The sequence below is a fragment of the Microcaecilia unicolor genome, chromosome 6 (genome assembly GCF_901765095.1).
Source record: "Microcaecilia unicolor chromosome 6, aMicUni1.1, whole genome shotgun sequence".
Lineage (NCBI taxonomy): Eukaryota > Metazoa > Chordata > Amphibia > Gymnophiona > Siphonopidae > Microcaecilia > Microcaecilia unicolor.
Window position 1 is genome coordinate 270037224 of NC_044036.1, and position 20358 is coordinate 270057581.

The 20358-nt window shown below is 41.8% G+C and overlaps 1 protein-coding gene across 1 annotated transcript in view; it reads right to left on the minus strand.

Annotated features, from left to right (window-relative positions):
- Positions 1-1619: 1619 nt before the first annotated feature.
- The window catches only part of SCAI (suppressor of cancer cell invasion), a 275975-nt gene continuing 257236 nt past the window's right edge, over positions 1620-20358 (minus strand). Inside the window, 4 exon segments of the mRNA XM_030206106.1 lie at positions 1620-2718; positions 7688-7788; positions 11001-11174; positions 16777-16849. Of these exon segments, the coding sequence (XP_030061966.1) occupies positions 2572-2718; positions 7688-7788; positions 11001-11174; positions 16777-16849 (495 nt within the window). The 3' untranslated portion in view covers positions 1620-2571.

A 20358-nucleotide genomic window follows, 5' to 3' on the forward strand; every position in this document is an offset into this window, starting at 1 on the left:
GCCACTTAAAACAATGTGCATATGCTGGACAAAAAGAACAAGACATATGGGACCAAGCCTGTAAGTGGCATCAGGGCTCTTAAGTCCCTGCTTCAGTCTGTCTCCTCCAGTTTACACTGCTGTTTAAGTCAACCAATGGCAGTGAATGGTGCAGTCCCAGTACGCCAAAATTCCTTACAAGCACCGTACCACAGACTCTGCCAGTATGTGCATGAAGCATTTCCCAGTAACACAGGATTCTTTGGCAACAGTTTCCAATATCAAAAATGGATCCTACTTTATCCCAATTCTCTCCCCCCCCCCCCCCCCCCCCCTCACCACCACTATTACACACACATACACACATTGAATATACAGAAATTTTTCATTGATGAAATCTGAAGCAATTTGTGAGCTGGAGCTTTACTATGGCAACTCTTCTATTTATGTAAAATAAAATAATAAACTGAGAAATTGAGCAGGGTGCAACAAGAAGTGTGCAGGTATTTATAAAGTAAAATTGCTTCCCCATGCTATCAACAAGAACAGAAGCCAACCAGAGGGGTACTGTGGAGTCTTGTGCATGGAGAGAAAGGTTTCTGCTTAGCTGCTGATTTACTTCAAAAAGCAGCTAGAAACAGCAACAGATGTTCAGGCAGAAATTTGCTTTCTAAAGTAAATTAGCTACAACATATGCACTTTATTTGGCGCAGTTATAGGCCTGCAAGCTGGCTGCAAGTATTCAAGGCAGGCAGATCCATCACCTCACTCTTTACGTGGCGGGCTTCCTGCCCTTTCATTTCTTAGGGAAAAGGATAGGGACACCAAAACTAAGGAGTACAGGCATGCAGTGGGACAAAGCCAAGACTGGATTGATTCTGCCTTGAAAGAACTAGAGTCCACTGGCAACCATAATAACCCTATTGGCTACAGAAATCGAGTCTTAGGAGATGTGATACCGTTGACTGGAAGAGAAACTAGAAAGGCAAACATCTGCATCTCAGAATATAAGAAATCATCCCAAATCTATAGATGCACCTCATAGCTAAAGATGGTAAGAAAATACTTTTACAAAGAAAATACTTTTTTTTTTCCAAAAGAAAAATCCTCCAAAGCTTGGTAGGCATGGACCCTTATTTCTTGACACTTTATGGTAAAACTTTATTTTGGGTGGGGAAGAGGAAGAAAGGGGTAAATGATTATAAACTGTTTTTTTTCTGCTACAATAAATCATTTTCTGCTATCCCATTTCAATTTCTCATTTATTTTAAAACTATTATTTGAAAATATTGAAAAAAATGGGGGGAATTTATTTTTGAAAATAATTTTTTTTCCTTAAGTATTTTCGAGGCCCTTTTACTAAGCTGCGGTAACCACTAACGTGTGCTTACCCCACCTTAAAATGGCCTACTGCGGTGTGCTTGGGTGTCCCGTGATAAATTTTGCATGTGTGCATGATACCCATACGCTAAAAAATAAAATTTATTTTTTAGCGCTAGGGGCATATTTGGGGGCAGAGAGTGGGCCCAACTATGCTAATCAGTTAACGCTTAGGCATTGCCGCATGCTAACTAGTTAGTGTAGGATTAGTGCGTGAGCCCTTACTGCCTACAAAATAGGTGTTGGTAAATGCTCACGTGCTAATGGAAAAATTAGAGCATGGCCATTATTACAGAAATATAAAAACTGGGCATTTACCGGTAGCGCTAATGGTGTCCTCAGTGCCCGAGAAAGACCCACGTTGGGGCTAGCGCAGGCCACTTTGTAGTGCTGCTTAGTAAAAGGACCCCTTCATGTCATGCAGTGCTCGCTCTCAGCGCACGAGTCCACACACTTCTTTGGATGATCTACCCTTAACTGGACCAGGATGAAGGGCACTTGGTTGTCTGGGAAACTCAAGTGCTACAACACCTTGCTGGGCTGATAAAAGGTATGATTATATCATAGCGCAGAGCACAGCTCTGTGGCAGGACAAAATCTATGCTAGCTAGAACACTGCTCGGAAAGGGCAGATGTACCCAAGCTGGGGTATAGCGTGGAGATCGGTCCCTTGTGTTGATAATGCACTGCTCCCATTGCAGGTAATGCACAGACTTTGCCCAACACTTGGAAAAAAAATTGCACCCTATATGAAGAAATATTATTGCTACGGAGTGTGTTGTGAGTAAATTCTGTGTATGCTTGGTGGAATTATCAGAGAACCGACAGGACTGGTTTCCCAATACTCTTCCAGTATAAATATGGTAAAAGATTTTCACTGGACGAAGTCATCATTCTCCACCATGAGTGCTTAGACTGCTGAAGGCAGGGGTTTAAAACAGTCACATAGCCTCCCAAAAATAAGTTTTAGGAAGTATCACTGCATCCAACAAGTAAGAAGTCTGGGAAATGAGTATTTTACAAAAAAAAAAAAAAATTATCGGAGTAATAAACTGCACTGGAAATGGAATTTGGATTTTAACAGCATGAATTTCTGAACTTAAAATATAAAATCAAGTAAATCCCCCACTGTCTTCACATTGGAAAAAAAATATATGCACCTTTCGGTTTTGTAGCTGAAGAAACTCAAAAGTTCAAGAGAGACGAGTAGGTTCAATACTCCTCAATGGTGTTCTCAAAAAAGATGTGCCGGACATCCAGGACAGACGCCAGCTCCAGGATCTGCTTCTGTAGGTGAGCATTTTCCACTGTCTCATCTCTTGGCAGCTGAGGGTACGTTTCTGGGTAATTTCTCGTCTCCTGTGGAGGAAGAAAAAACTCTTTGAGTGAGACAGTTGGCATGCCATGTAGGGCAAAGCTCAGAAGGCCAAACACATCCTGGAGAAAATAAAAACTGTTTCTTTGCACTCTCTGATACCTTCTAAAATGGCATTTGCCAGTGCAGTACCATTTAGGCCATTATATTCAGTGCCAGAGCCCGCACATGGCCTGGCACTGAATATCTGGGGCTAATTTAGCTGGCCACGGTCAACGTTTAAAACAACGCTGACCACTGTCGGCTAAACATCTACCCCTATATGGCTTATCCACTCTGCTTAGCCCTACTAGCTCGTAAGCTCTACAATCCTTTCCTCTCCTTTAGAGATTCTCTGTGTTTGTCCCATGCTTTCTTGAATTCAGATACAGTCATCTCCATAACCTCCATGCATCCACCATCCTTTCTGTAAAGAAATATTTCCTTAGATTACTCCTGACTCTATTCCCTTTCACCTTCATCCTAGTCCTTGCTCCAGATCTTCCTTACAATTTAAAGAGGACCACTTCTGGAGCACTTTCTACTTCACACTGAGCTCTCCTTTTCCAAATTTAAAGTCCTTCTCAAAACTCACCATTCAGCAAAGAGACACAGCTCTGGGACCCGTCACTAACCTGTACTGCTTCCTCGCCTTTCTCTGGTCTATACTTCTCTGTCCTATTTTTTATATAGTTTCTTTCTAGTCTCACTAATTTATTTTAAATTTGTAAACTGTGTTGCTGCCCTTGATGAAAAGTAGTATATCAAACCTAATAAACCATAAACCACCTCCTGTGTGTTTATGCTATGGAGGTATTTAAATATGTTTATCACATCTGACCTCTCCTGCCACATCTGACCTCTCCTGCCTTTCTTCCAAAGTACTTGGCACTACTAACTCTCTCTTTAAGAGCCCTTCAACTGTAACTACTCCCCTAACAAGGCTCATATATGGTTTTAACCTCCACCTTAACCATATATCATATAGAAATCATTCATATGTTTTTTATCGCCTCAGCAGTGCACATGACCAACTTCACTCTTTTATTGGACATTCAACAGCACCCAAATCCTCACTGGCAATAATATTTTATTAAACTGTTTCTTCATTTACTTATTTAATCTCTAAGTTACTTATAAGCAATACTTAACTTGCACTGAACGGTCAGACCAGGGGTTCAACAATGCTTATAAGTAACTTAGAGATTAAAAAGTAAAATGAACAGTTAAATAAGTAAATGAAGAAACAGTTTAATAAAATATTATCGCCAGTGAGGATTTGGGTGCTGTTGAATGTCCAATAAAAGAGTGAAGTTGGTCATGTGCACTGCTGAGGCGATAAAAAACATAAAAAAACATATGAATGATTTCTATATGATAAATGGTTAAGGTGGAGGTTAAAACCATATATGAGCCTTGTTAGGGGAGTAGTTTCTTCCAAAGTATACATATTGAGATATTTAAGTCTGTCCCCATCTATGATTTATGATGAAAGCTGCTGACCATTTTGGTAGCTGCTCTCTAAACATACTCTGTCCTATTTATAGCCTTTGTAGGTGCAGTCTCCAAAATTGTATTCAGCTTTTCAAATAAGATCTCACTAGAGACTTAGGCAAACATGTTATTCCATATTCTTGCTACCCATTCTTCTCCCCCCTATGCACCTAAGTATTCTGGTTTTTGCTGTCACCCTTTCTACATGTTTGGCTACTTTAAGATCATCACAAATTATCATCCTATGGTTCTGAGTTGTTGTTTTTTTTTTTTTGTCATGCATAGAAGTACTTCATACCCTATATTGTACCACTCCTTTCGTTTTTGTTTTTTTTTCAAACCAAATGCATGACCCTGCATTTTTTAGCACTGAATCTTAGCTGCAAAAACGCAATAGAGGTGCCGTACATTTGGGCAAGTACAGGGTGCCGATGCATTAATGCCTATGTTAAAAAAGTGGTTAGCACTGGATTTGCAGGCATGTAATTGCGTGTCGACTGCTCAAAGGGCAAGATGGCCACAAAGGTCAGTAAGCATTCCTTGTGAATGCTCAGATGGCAGCGTGGCAGTGCTCAGAAGGAAATAATGGCCTATAATGCCAAAATGATTTTCCAAGGTCAGGGGCAGCATTGCAGGTTTTCAGGAAAAGATTTCTTGTCAGTTTTTCACACTGAACTGACGTTTTTGTCTTCTTTTATAAACAGAAGGAAGCTTATGCAAGTTTTAAGCGCTGACAGCAAGAAATAAACATGCGCACGAGTCTGAGCAAAACTAAAAGTGAAAGCACACGTCAGCACCTGTTTTTCTGAGCTTAAATACGGGACTTTCAAAAGTGCAGAAGAACAGCATCGATATGTGCTTGCGTTTCCAGTTTTGTGCACGTGTAGTTTGCATTCCTCCCCTTACTTTCAGTTTGCTAGCGCAAATTAACCACACGTATCATTTGCATATGCTTTATTTTCTGCATTGTTTTGCTTTTAGGGTTTTTTTGTGTTGCTGTTGCATTATGCGCTTTTGCACCCAGCTTTGCGTATCAGCCTCACAGAGGGCAATGGTAAGATCAAGGTAGGAGACAAGAATAAAATTGCACATCCCCCACTTGCTGGCACTGCCGTGTTTTCAAAATGGCGGCCACGACTTCCTGTGGTATTCTCGCGTGTCTCGACAGTCTCACGAGATTTCCGAAGGGAGCCTTGGCTGCCATTTTTAAAATATGGTGATGTCGAGCAGGGGGAATAGTGGCAGCACAGCGGGCAGGAAAGAACATGTTCCTTCTCATGGAGGCCACTAGAGCACCAGCAGCACGCCTTTAAAATTAGGACCAGGGAGGGCTGTAGTGTACGGCGGGCATCCGGGCAGAGCCTCTATGCCCCCGGGCACTGCCTGGTTGCTCGAATGGTCAGTCCGCCCTGCTTTGATGCAAAATATAGTAATTCATACGCAGAGGTAATTAACCTCAGGACTAACAGACCTTGCTTCAGGAGGCAAAGGTGTCATAAGAAGCAACGTCTGTTAGTGCCCACACTCTTAACTGGTCTGGAATTGTAAAAAATAAGCCCTCTCCCATTTCCCTCCCCCTGGTGCACATAATCCTTGGTAGTCATCCTAATCCCTTCCCTTCTCCCTAGTGGGTAAAAGTCTTGTTGAAACTGCACCCCTTGTCAGACACCCTCCCCATAACTCCACCTATACTTTCTTACAAATCCGTGGCAGCTGGGGGTGGAGAGCAGCATGAAGGTAAGATCAATCCCCAATCACTCCTGCTCCAAGGATGCCATGGTTAAAAATGACACCACCTGACTCCTAGAGGTTCATATGAACGCAACATTAAGGATCAGGCTGGAAAAATAAGGGATATAATGGTGAAGAGGGCTGAGCCAAATAAATAGACAATATCAAGCACAATGGAGATAATTTCAGAACCTGTACTTATGTAACATTTCTTTAAAAGTGTCTATTTTATGAAGGCATAAAATATCCAATCAGAAAACATCATTTAAAAAAAACACACATACACACCAAACCAATCTCAAGGTTCAGCCCACTGTGGCGTGATGGCATTCAAAACTATTTGCGAAAATTTAAAAAGCAGTCATAGTCACCAGCATGCCAATTCCTTTCAGGAGTAGCAATACTTCGACATTTAATATCTGTACATGAATGAATCTTGAGTTTCTAGTGTTGGACGGGCTAACAGCTGTGTTCAGCTATGTTGAAATGAATATACAAGCCACTTGAATACTGGTAATGAATCAGTTCCCCTTGTGGAACACTGGAAACTCAAGAATCTTTTGCTCACAAATATTAAATGTGGAATGCTCTTCCATGGGAAGTGGTGGGGTTGAAAACAGTGACAGAATTTTTTAAAAAGGCATGAGATAAACACAGAGGTTTACCTATACGGCATGAAGATGGAATGAAAGTATGGTGCATTTCCTCTCACAGTAAAACTTAAAACAATCTTCACATTTTAAAGAAAAAAAAAGCATAGAGGGGGTAGACTGCCCCTAAAGAGAAAGGGGAGGGGGTAACCTGTAGAGAGTCGCGGGTACAACCTTGGCTGCATTTCTGGGCAGATTGGATGGACCATGCTAGTCTTTATACGCCGTCATTTACCATGTTACTATGAATTATTGATAACACTGAAAGGAATTGGCATGCTTTTGGTTATGACTGCTTTTTAAGTTTTCCTGAACATTTTTGGATTTATGATTTGAATATCGTCATCTCCTAGTGGACTGAACCTTGAGGTTGGTTCTCACTAAGTTAACTTGTTAATGTTAAATATAGTTAATGTTCTGTGATACAGTTCAGAAGAATGCTGATACTATTTTCTTTGCAGAACACAGATTGTGGAGAGTCAGATGGACCATAATGTATTTTATGTGTATCAAATGTATGACCCTTACCCTTACCAAGGCAACAGAAGCACCTATATCTCTTAAAAAGTAGACTTTCAGACAATCCCTAATAGTACGTAAATGCTTGTTCTGAAGGTATAATGTGTGAATGTAGTTGATAAAATATGCATACACATGTGCATTGCAAGTCCATCCAAACTACATCTCTTGGCTGCATATTTGGCCATGCCATAAAATTTTTATAAACACCAGTTTCCACATATAAAACATGCTTTATATGGGAATAATGCTTTATAAAATTGATATCAACCCCCCACCCCCCACCCCCAGTTTTACTTGTTATACAGCTAACCAGTTCAGACTTCATATAAAAACTGAAAAGGTGTATGTGTCTTCCTGGAGACATCCATCAATGAAGAAAAGGATATGAAGCATGCTAACTGCTCACTATAGCAGCTGTTCATTTGCTTCTACTTCATAAATACTGCAGTAGTATGGTCAGGTGTGTCGCAATGATTTGAATTCCCAGTTCAAGCATGGCTGCTGGATACTCTGGTTAGGTATGTCTTTAAGGCAGTGACAGGCAGAGTGTGATTGGAAGGACAATGTTCCTGCCTACCCTGAAGTTCTTGTGCAGCCTCATGGTTGCTGAGCAGAAGATAAATCTTGTCAGCAGTAGGCGAAGAAATTCATCTCCAAAAAACTGAAGAAATGCCTGGTCTGCAGAAAGGAAGAGGAGGATTAATTAAATACAGGTGGGAAACATAAGAACATAAAAACATAAGACTAGCCATACTAGTTCAGGCCAATGGTCCATCTAGCCCAGTATCCTGCTTTCATCACTGGCCAATTCAGGTTACAAATACCTGACAGAATCCCAAATAGTAGCAAGATTCATGCTACTGATCCCAGGGACAAGCAGTGGCTTACCCTATGTCTATCTCAATAGCAGACTACGGACTTTTCCTCCAGGAACTTGTCCAAGTTTTAAACCTGGATATACATTAAGCTCTGATACCATTACATCTGGCAATGAGTTTCAGAGCTTAACTATTCTTTGAGTGAAACTATATTTCCTCCTGTTCATTTTAAAAGTAGTACCATGTAACTTCCTCGAGTGTCCCCTAGTCTTTGTACTTTTTGAAAGAGTTAAAAGTCGATCTATGTTTACACATTCTACACCACTCAATATTTTGTAGACCTCTCTCATATCCCTCCTCAGCTGACTCTTTTCCAAGCTGAAAACGCCTAACCTCAAGCCTTTCCTCATATGAGAGGAGTTCCATCCCCTTAATCATTTTGGTTGCCTTTCTTTGAACTTTTTCTAATTCTGCTACATCTTTTTTAAGATACAGGACCAGAATTGCACAAAATACTCAAGGTGTGGTCACACCATGGAGTGATACAGAGGAATTATAATATTCTTTGTCTTATTTTCTATCCTTTTCCTAATAAGTTCCAGCATTCTGTTTGCTTTTTTGGCCGCCACCACACACTGGACAGAAGATTTCAGCATATTGTCCACGATGATACCTAGATCTTTTTCTTGGATGCTGACTCCTGGGGTGGTACCTAACATCAAATAACTATGATTTGAATTATTCTTCCCAATGTGCATCACTTTGCACTTGTCCGCATGAAATCTCATCTGCAGTTTGGATGCCCAGTATTCCAACTTCAAAAGGTCTTCCTGCAATTTTTCACAATCCGCATGCATTTTAACAACTTTGAATAGTTTTGTGTCATCCACAAATGTAATCACCTCACGCGTTGTTCCCATTCCAGATTATTAATAAATGTGTTAAATAGCACTGGTCCCGGTACAGATCCCTGGGGCACTCCACCATTCACCCTCCTCCACTTACAGAATTGACCATTTAACCCTATCCTCTGTTTTCTATCCATCAACCAATTCCTAACCCACAACAGAACACTGCCTCCTCTTCCATGGGTTTTTAATTTTCTCAGGAGCCTCTCATGAGGGACTTTGTCAAACACTTTCTGAAAATCTACATACACTAGATCAACTGGCTCATCGTTATTCACATTATATTCACACATTCAAAGAAATGAAGCAAATTGGTGAGGCAAGACTTCCTTTGGCTGAATCTATGTTGACTCTGTCCTATTAAATCATGTTTGTCTATGTGTTCAGTGATTTTATTCTTTATAATAGTGGAGAGAACTTATGTAAAGAAACAGATTTACAACAAAATCATCTTCAGAGAAAATCACAGTGGTAAAAAATGTGGTTCCTTCAGCATCTTTACACATTCACCCAGAATCTGTCATTTTTGTCATGACCTGAATTTGTACAGCTGGGTTTTCTACCCCAAGAATATGCTCAGAAGATATACAATAATTAAAATCGTTATGAAAAGCTTATACAAGAGTTGTAGAAATGTGACTGATGATCACTTTTTAAAAGCACTTATAAAGTCAAGAAAATAATAGTACAACAATAGTAAAATACTAATCTTTGAGAACACAGGAATCTATGCTGTGGTTCCTCTTATGGGAGCAAGTCAATTACTCACCACAAACTGCACAGAATGCAAGTAAGAGAACCACCATACAATTTCTTAAAACAATAAGTAGACATTTAAGACTAGATTCTATATATCACGCTTAAAAAATCGGTGCTGAAACAAATTATGCCTAGGTGTACTTTATAGAATAAGCCGATGTTTCCGTGTAGTTTATAGAATATGCCAAGTGACTGTCCGCGTGACTAAATTTAGTCGTGGACAGTTACACCAAGTAAAACTGTGTAAATGCAGACGCCTAAATTACATGTGGATCAGGTGTATTCTATAACACAATGCGCATAGATTTTAACAATGACCATGACCTGCCCATTCCACACCAATGGCCACACCCCCTTTTCAATTATTCGACTTACAATTTACGAGTGTCAATTATTGGCGCTGATTGGTTTGCACATACACCTTAAGTCACGCTATATAGAATCCAGGGGTTATGAAGTGGCGGTAGGCATACTGTTGTATCACTGTGTGCCAAATCAGCCCACAGTTCCAGCTTCCGGTGCATGGCGATTACGGCGCTAGAAAACCTTTGTATTTCTAGTGTAGGGGGTTTGCCTGGCAGTAATCATTGCTTGGTTACTGCCGGAGATCCTACTGCCTCCTAAACAGGAGGTGGTAAGGGTTCCCCCAGGAAATGGCCGTGCACCAATGCCTGCTTAGCACATGGCCATTTCCTTCCAGAAAGAAAATCCACCTGTTACTGGTGGTGGTAAAATGACCCCTTAATAATTTACTTTACATTAGCAGATGCAGAGTTCTTCTATAAATTACCAAATAATCTGCACATATATGGAAAATACAACGGAGTCCTCATTTAGCGTTCCTTCAAAAAAAAAAAAAAAACAACAACCCTGAAATGCATGTATTCCACTCATATTCTGAGTATGTGCTCAACAAATACTTTTGTAGACATATACCCCCAAATTTACAAAAAGCACTAAAAATTACACTAATTGGAATTAAAATTTGTGTGTGTAAATTTAGGAGCAGGATCTGTGCGTAAACTTTACCCGTGAGTCATAAAGGGGGTTCAGATATGGGAGGTTCATGGGCGGATCAAGGGTGTTCCTTTAAATTACATGCATAGTAATAGAATAAGGCGGTATTATGTGGGCATTTGCACCACATTTCTGTTGGTGTAAATGGCCGTGCCTAAAATTAATCATGGCTCCTGGGTGTAAGCGCTATTCTGTAAACTGTGTCTAACTTTAAGCGCCATTTATAGAATAGTGCTGAGTGATTTTTTTCATTGCCATATATAGAATTTAGTCCATAATGGAACTATGTGTTGTAAATGGTAGCAGGTGCGAGAGACCCTTGTAAGGAAAGACAAAGTAAAAAGTTCAAAACGAGACCATTTCCCAGCACTGTCCTAGAAAGATTTACCTATAGAGCGAGAGTGGGTGATCAACTGTGTGATATCTCGGATGATTTTTCGGAAGTATTCTTGACACTTATCCCACAATCCTTTCCGCATGCTTGATAGTCCAGAGACAAATAGGAATGCCATTAATGGATTGTTCAGAAAGAGCGTGAAGAGACTACCTCGCTGAGACTGGTCTACAAGGCAACAGAGAACATGGTGTGTATTCCACGGGAGGTTCTTGAAACAGTGGAAACTGGGATCTATTACAAAATGTGCTCTTTTATAGCAAATTTTGGTTGTAACAAACAGGGAGGGGCCCTTTTACTAAAGTGCAGTAAAGTTTTGTACTTACTGTGCTTTCACAGCAAACTTTAATATCTGCTAAGTGCAAGGCGGTGTGGTAATTGTTGGGGGGGTGTCCAGCATGTCCTCTGTTGTTACCACACTGAAATGTTCTTTACTGCATATTGCAGGGTGCAGTCCACACCCATTCTCCATCCCCTAACATGGCATGCAGTTAATGCGTGAACTAGCACGTGCTCTCATGCCACCACAGTAACAGCACACACAAATTGATATGTTAACTGCTTAATGTACTTTAGTAAAAGGGGCTCCTAAATCTTATCCTGCAAAGAAGAATCAAGTAAATGGCAGAAAGTTCCATAACAAACCCACTGTTTACAAAGCAATTTCCACGTGTAAAGCAGGTTTCACTTTATGAAACTGCACAGCTAAATACACACATGTAAGTGTACATGCCACAAAGACAGTGATGGTCATAGGCGTTCCCAGGGGCAGAGTTTGAGCAGAGCACGAGCAGTGTTGTGATATATCATATACATGAGGAGAAAAAAAACATCAAACTCAGAATATGGACTTCTGGGTCTTTATGGAGGAGTGGCCTAGTGGTTAGGGTGGTGGACTTTGGTCCTGAGGAACTGAGTTCGATTCCCGGCACAGGCAGCTCCTTGTGACTCTGGGCAAGTCACTTAATCCTCCATTGCCCCATGTAAGCCGCATTGAGCCTGCCATGAGTGGGAAAGCACGGGGTACAAATGTAACAAAATACATATAGGGATTCATTTCTCATATATATTTTAAACCAGGATCTGCTGACATAACAGCCTGTTCTAAAAGACATGAGAAATGGACATCTAAGTGCTGGCTGCATTCAGTATGAACATTTATTTTACAAACTGAAATGTCCAAATTATGAATGGAGTAAAACAAGGGACATGGGTATCTTTGTGGCAGCATAGGAACATCCATATTACAAAATGGCCACACAGGCATCATGGGGAGGAATAGTCTAATGGTTAGAGCAGCCAGCTGAGAACCAGGGAAGAGAACCAGAGGTAGCAGGTTCAAATTCCAATGCAGCTCTTTGCAAATTTCTTTCCTTATTTATTTATTTTTTTAAATTGTGAGCTCTCCAGACAGAAACATACCTACTGTGACTTCCCTTACTGCCTCCAGTAGAGAACTGCTAAATTGGAGCACCCTTTGGTAACCTAGACATGCCAAGTATCAGCTCTAAATATGGACGTCCTTATTTTGGCACCTCCATAGTCTGACCCAAAACATACCCAGGCCACACATCCTCGGCATATGGGCATACAGCAGTTTTAGACATTCCCATCCTGACTTTATAAAATCAACATTTGGACATCTGTGCAATATGGATGTCTAAATGCCAGTTTTCAGACATCCAAAACATGAATGGAGCTTCTAACATAAAGGCCATTATGTAGGCATTTTCAAAAATACACTTTACATGTTCATAAAAGCAAGTGCTAATTTGTGTGTAAGAACCTGCGTTCTACTCAGGCTCATTTTGGACATCGGTTTTATAAAGCCGCATAGGTGCCCACGTTACATTTGTAAAATAAAAGCCTAATTCAAGCCCAAAAATAATTGCATACAAATTTGTTAAATAAATGATGGGCCATAGTCACATTTAAGCAATCAATATGCCAGAATACTTCAACTAAACTCTTGTTTATTGAAATGTGCCAACATTAACACACATACAAATAAACTTCCTTTGTTATTTGTTTTTTTTTTTAACATGCTACTATGTTAGATTTATTTACATTTTGTTCACACCTTTTCAGTGGTAGCTCAAGGTGAGTTACATCCAGGTACACTGGGTATTTCCCTGTCCCTGCAGGGCTCACAATCTAACACTCAGATGGTCAAAAGCCCCGCGCTGTTCCAAACAGAGCTCTAAAACTAGCACTGGAACAGCACAGGGCATTATTGGACCCATGATCAGAGATAATGACATGCAAATTTAAGCACACAATTCTCTCTGATTATGGAGTAGAAGTGTGGGAAGATTAAAAGCCCAGACCTGTCAAACACAGGGGCTGGCGGTCCATGGGACAACCAGATCCCAACTACCCCTTCCCCGAGCAAAGAAAAACGGGGGCTGAAGGTCCGCCGGACCTCCAGTCTCTCCAACCCCCCTCCCTGACACAGGTTCAGGGAGGGCTGGAGATCCGGTGAGTTTCCAGCCCCCCCTAACCATAAGTACATAAGTAATGCCATACTGGGAAAAGACCAAAGGTCCATCGAACCCAGCATCCTGTCCCCGACAGCGGCCAACCCCTCCAGCAAGTCCCTGGTGGCCCAGTGGGTGACCGACGACTCCCCCCAGCGACAGAGTGCTGGAAGACCAGCGGACCTCTGGTCCCCTGACCCCCCCCCCCCGACACAGGTTTAGGGGGGCTGGAGATCTGGTGGGTCTCCAGCCCCCCTAACCCCCCCCCCCCCCAGCATTAGCAAGAAGTCCCTGGTGGTCCAGTGGGCCGCTGTCAATCCCCCCACCCCACCCCCACCTTGAGTTGGAGGAGGGAGGTGGCCTCCCTCCTCTTCCTTCGATACCGCTTGTAAAATGGCGGCGCCCAGCCCTGCCCAGTGTATCCCTTATATGGTGTAAAGCCCTGCCCAGCAGATCCCAGGATACACTCAGCAGGGCTGGGCACCGCCATTTTGCAGGCGATGGCGAAGGGAGGCAGGCCACCTCCCTCCTCCAACTCAAGGTAGGGGGTAGGGGGATTAACAGCGGCCCACTGGACCACCAAGGACTTCTTGCTAATGCTGGGGGGGGGGTTAGGGGGGGCTGGAGACCCACCGGATCTCCAGCCCTCCCTGAACCTGTGTCAGGGGGGTCAGGGGGACCGGAGGTCTGCCGGACCTCCAGCCCCCTATCGCTGAGAGGGGGGTCGTCGGTCACCCACTGGGCCACAGGGACTTCTTAGAAATGCTGGGGGGGGGGGGGGTGGAGACCCACTGGATTTCCAGCCCTCCCTGATCCTGTGTCAGGAGGGGGTCATCGGTTCCTGGGGAGGGGAGGTCGTCGGTTCCTGGGGAGGGTTGCTTCATTGGTCGGAATGGGGGCTTGCTAGCATGCAAATGCATGCTGGAACAGGGCTCACCATTCCTCCCCAATGGTCTGCAAACCCTAACGCCAGCTCCGAGCTGGTGTAGTGTTTGCTGTGGCCAGCGGGCCAATCTTTGGTGTGCTGGTCACTGATTATTGGGGATGAATAGGTTCAGCATGCATTTGCATGCTATTTGAACTAAGAGCCCTGTTTTGCATGCATTTGCATGCTAGTTGCGTTCAGAGTTCGCAAGCGCGTTGTTTCACATGCTCGGGGGCTCTGATCATGGGGTGGTAGCAAACGCAGGCACTAGTATGGCGCTAACAGCCTCTGGCACCTGCGTTTGCTTCTGATCATCGGGGCATAAGTTTGTACTTGAGGCAATGGAAGGTTAAGTGACTTACTCAAGATCACAAGCAGCAGCAGTGGGATTTGAACCTGGCACCTCTGGATGTTAAGACTGGTGCTCTAACTACAAGACCACTCCTCCACTCAATCAATATTTATTTGATTGAAAATGGATGTTTTTGAGATTGAAAATGTGATTTATTTATTAGGATTTGTTTACTGCCTTTTTGAAGGAATTCACTCAAGGCGGTGTACAGTAAGAATAGATCCAACATAAGCAATAGGCAATTACAGCAGTAAAAAATATTCAAATAACACAACAAATTATGGCATAGTATACTACTTAAAATGTCAACATAATACGTAGTATAACATTATAACTGATAGTGAAAGGTAAACCACAGATGTAACATATGGATAGGTAAGAAAGTACGAAGAGTTAGAAAGTAAGGTGACTGATTTAAAGAAAGTTGCACATGAGTTCAGAGAGATGGCTAAATATTATCTCAGCTAGGGTAGGAGTGAATAAACATGTCCTTCTGCAATAGTAATAAGAGCTCAGCTCTTGGAAAAAAAAAACAAGCTTTAGACATATGAGAAGCTGTACCAACTTAAGTTATTCACATGGGTGTTAATGCTGGCACAGTTCAGTAAAATAGCATACTGACTGTCTGAATGTGACTTTGGTCTATTATTTATTTAACAGTTTCATTTAGTGACTCTTCTGCTCTTTGGTTAGGTTTTGGATTACTTCTAATGTTGAGCCCTTGTAGGATCTTTTACATATGGCTGCTGTCCATATTTTCATATTCAACTTTTAACAGTTCCTGTTGCTTGGACAGCTTCTCGATTTGCATCTCTGCTTAGATTGCGTTTCCCTGCTATTAGACATGGTCTTTATAACCATTTTCATGACAGTTCTTTTAGGGCCTCTTTTAGTAAACTCTGCTAGCGATTCCCAGCACGGCAAATGAGAGGAAGCAATTGGAATTGAATGGGCTTACTCTCATTTGCCGTACGGGAATAGCTAGCGTGTTTAGTAAAAGAAGCCCTTAATTATCAATCGAGTACAATTTTGAATCTAATACTGTTACAGATTTGGAAAATTAGAAGAACAGGAAGGTGGAGTGAGGTGGCCCATCAGCCTTTTTTAGTGGTTTCTAGTTGATTTCCCCAGAAACAAAATAATTATTTTAAAAAATTGGAACATGTTAAAAACCCCACAGATTAGATGGATGTTTTGGGTACAGTTTTATAACAAGACATCAAGGTTAAATATCTAAGAAGGCACCTATTTATGCCTGTTCTAGAAAGGCTATTCTATTTATATCCCGCATGTATCATCCAGGAATCAAAGCAGGTTAGAAAACAATAATTAAAATACCTATCTAACCTAACTCTGCAAAGAAGGCTACAAACATTATTGATCCAGCCCAAAATATTTTCTAAAAAGATAAAGTCTTCAAAGCTCTGCAAAATTCCATGTGAATTGCAAAATAGTGGATGAAGAGCTTGAATAAATTAAACTGGAAACCACTTCCATAAAGAAGTGACCCAGCTGGTGACAAGGGGCATTGTCAAAAGGAGAGTCAAAAAGGATGACCTTGTCGGCTGGTCATTTTGAAACAAAAAAGTGCTGTTTTTCACCTAGCTATAGAAGGGGGTTTGCCCTATTATGAACATTTAGAATTTGGCCATGACCAGCAGGCTCTGCTGCGCTAAGATTTTGCACTTTCAAATCTACATACATTTATTAAGTTGAGATGACCTTTCTCTCCCCCTCATTTTCAGCACTATCCAGCCACATCATACTTTATAGCTTGCCAAATTCTGTCTCTGTGTCCTTTGAAAATATCAGCCCCTGTAAGGTCAATAAAATATAGAGCTGCAGGTACAGAACTGAAAGTTCACTGACTCTTTACTGAGCTTAGCCTATTTGCAACAGCTGGCTTTCTTATATACTGAAGACAAAGATAAGCCAAATAATAACTAATATTTCAGACAAGAGGTACAATTAGAGAGAATCAAGACAATACACAAAGGTGTAGAAAGCACACCCTACCTTGCAAAGCTTTAGGGTACACTGTTGGAGAAAGTAAGCAGACCAGAGGTTGTCCAAATAGATTTGTAAAATTCTGCAACACATAACATTTTAAACAAAATGGCACATGAGTTGTTTGCTGTTACAGAGGAAAATATTTATATTATGTATATATGTGTGTAAATATAACTAGACAGAGAGACAGACACACACATACCCCCAATACACATCCCTATAACACCCCATGTAACGCTTGAACACTTCTTCCCTAATTTGAGACTTATGCCCATAACAGTAGTCAATTTACTGGCATATCCCAAGCCAATGACAAACATCAGCCAGCACAGTGAGTAACACTGCCCCCCGCCCCACACACACACTGGGAGAATGACAGCAAGAATGAAAACGAGCACATACATGCATTTTTATTCATCAACAGGAGAATTAAACCTTTGGCTCTGGTAATGGTTCTAATATCATGTTCCCATCGGGGTTGGGTGACTAACCATTAACCCGTCGAAAAGGTCCACAGCTCATAACTCAAAACTAGGGAATATGCAATCAATTGACTAGCATTCTGTGCTCTAGCCTAGTGGTGAGAGTGGTGAGCTGAGATCCATGGTTCAAATCCTGCTTCACCCTCCACTACTTCAGGTACAAACCTAAGGCTACATATACAAAAGTGTGCTACTGTGTTAATAGCATTAGAACATACTATAAATAAATAAGTCCTACTGCATAAAATGACAATGATTGGGGTTGCAAAACATAATGCAAATTACCCCTCCCTGGACAAAAATGAATGAGCTGGCTAAGCACCCACAGAGCTGGCTCTTACACGTGTGAGTGCATTTTAGTAAATCTAGTCCAATGTGCAACAGTGTTAGCATGAACAAATGCAGAAGCATACCTTAGTAAATCTAGGCTTCATGGACACTGAAATACCTAGTGAACCTGCATGTATTTGCCTTCAGCTGTCAATGAAAAACTGAGTTAAACCCAAATAAATCCCCAAATTTTCAGTTAATTTGGGGGACCTTTTATTAAACTGTTTTAAAAAGGATCTTAGAGCACCGTTATGTGGGTCTTTCCTGCAAGCTAAGGCCATTTTTACTGCAGCTGTAAAATGGCCAATTGTCAATGTTTTTTTTAAAATATTAATGGCCATACGCTAATGTTCAGCAAGAAAATCCCATCAATTGACAATATAAGTGAAGTTCAGTATGTCATTAGATATGGACCATCAGTATTATGGGATGCCATATATACTTAAGGGAAGCCGCATACATCAAGATCTTGATCGGTCTGATTTTTTATTCAAAAAAAGTCTTCATCACTATTTTTTTTAATTATTCCATTTTTAAAAAATTATACTAGTTTCACTTATCTTTTTTCAGTGAGAAACTCAAAATAAACACAACAATCTTAAACAACTCGCTAATCTAACTTTAACTAGACAAGCAAACATGTGTAGACCTCTCTCATCTGTGGCCAAATTGTAGAGAACAAAAGATATGCAGGAAGCACCATGCAAGGTGACAGTTGTTATTTACTTCGCACCGACTAAACATCTCAGAAACAGGTGGGCCTCTGGAATAGTGGGAACATACGTAATAGAAGGAAAAATGCTGATAACACTTTTGGAAGAAAGAAAGGAACTGTGTGCAGGGAGACACATACCTCTGAAAAGCAAAGAACGGTATCCCAACAAGAGAGAGCCTGAAGCTCCAAAACCCTACATGCCGATGCCACAGCCACCAAGAATGAATGCTGTCTTTACAGTAAAGTCTTTCAAGGAGGCTTTCCAGAGTGGCTCAAAAGGAAGCTTCTGAAGAGCCCGAAAGACTAAATTAAGGTTCTACTCTGGACATGGTGTAAGAAAGGGAGGCTGCAGGCAGCCTTCTCCCTGCAGGAGAGAGGCCAAAGCTGCAACCTGAACTTTTTATAGAACCCAAGGCCAATCCTTTCTGAAGACCTCCTTGGAGAAATGCTAGGATGTGCTCAATCTGAGAACAGAAGGGAGATAGTCCGCGATCAGAACACCAGCCCTCAAATGTCCTTCATACCCTCGCATACACCATGGACGTAGAGCGTTTCCAAGCCTGAAGCAAGGTAACAATGACCAAATCAGAATAACCTTTTCGTCTCAACCAAGCCCTTTCAATAGTCAAGCTGTAAGATCAAAGGGTCACTGATCTTCCATGAGCACCAGATCTTGCTTCAGTAGGCCGTGTACCTGCGGAAGACAGAGAGGACCCCCATCTAGCAGTCAAATTAGGTCCACATACTACGTACAATATGGGGCTATGAGAATTATTTAACCTCAGTGCAATAGATCTTTTTTTAACAGGATGCCTACCATGGGCCAAAGAGGTAAAATATATAATAGATCAAGCCTGGTTCTTTCCAATGGCTGAAACACTTTGGCACCTTAGCAATCCTTTTTGTTACCACCAAGTCCAGAAATGGAGAACCCCATCAGTCCACTATAAGATGAAAACTCTGGCTGGATAGTTCCCATTCTCCTGGGTCCAAGGAGTGCCTGCTGAGAAAGTCCACCTCCACATTCAAAGACCTAGCAATGTGAGATGTTGCCAAGCAAAGAAGATTTTTCTCTACTCATCTTATGATGGAAGCCGCCTCCACCGCAATTGGAAGACTGCAGGTCCTGTCTTTCTTGTTGACATAAGTCATCACCATCGCATTATAGGAGAAACTTCAGACTGAAGTCCTTGCCAGAAAGGGAGCAAAGTCATGCAAGGCATTCCTCACTGCCCTGAGCTCCAAGCGATTTATCAACCACTGAGACTCCTGTTCCATCTAGGTACCCTGTGCCAGATGAACTTGTAATGAGCTCCCCAACCTGACTTGCTAGCATCCATTGTCACCACCTCCCACTGTGTTATCGAAAAGAGAGGTCCAATAGTCAAATTCCTGGGTAATAACCACAAAAGGAAGATTGGCGTGCCTGAAAGCAGGACTTCTGATCATATTGCCGACTACTAGGTCGGTACTGTCTGCTGTCTCGAAATCGAGATTGAGAGACCCCTGAAGACGGATGACCAGATGCTTTCAGCCTATCCTCCGGTAACTGCTGTGGCTTAGTTTCCCCCAGTTCTTTCACCAAGTTACTAAGATCTTCTCCAAATAGCCACTTGCCCTGAAAAGATATTTTAGCTAGACATGATTTTGATGCTGTATCCACTGCCCTATGCCGAAACCACAGTTAACAATGTGCTGCAACAGCCAAAGGCATTCTGCGGGCCCTAACCTGTAAAATGTCATAAATAGCATCCACCAAGTAGACCAACCCCTCTTCTAGCTGGGCATTATGGTGCCCATTCTGTGTTGCTGACTACTGATGCCACAAATGAGCTGCACACTGACACTTGAAGACCCAAAGATGCCACTTCAAAGGCTTGTTTCAGTGAGCCTTCTAGCTCCCTATCTGGTAGGTCTTTTAGGGCAGTGCCACTTCCACCCTGGGAAACTGCAATTTATCTTTCTCCTCCAGAACTAACGGATAGAGACAAGCTATGGCTCTTCTCTCTCTTAGTCCCGTGTCCACTGAGACCTATTCTGCTGTAATCAGGTCCTGAATGC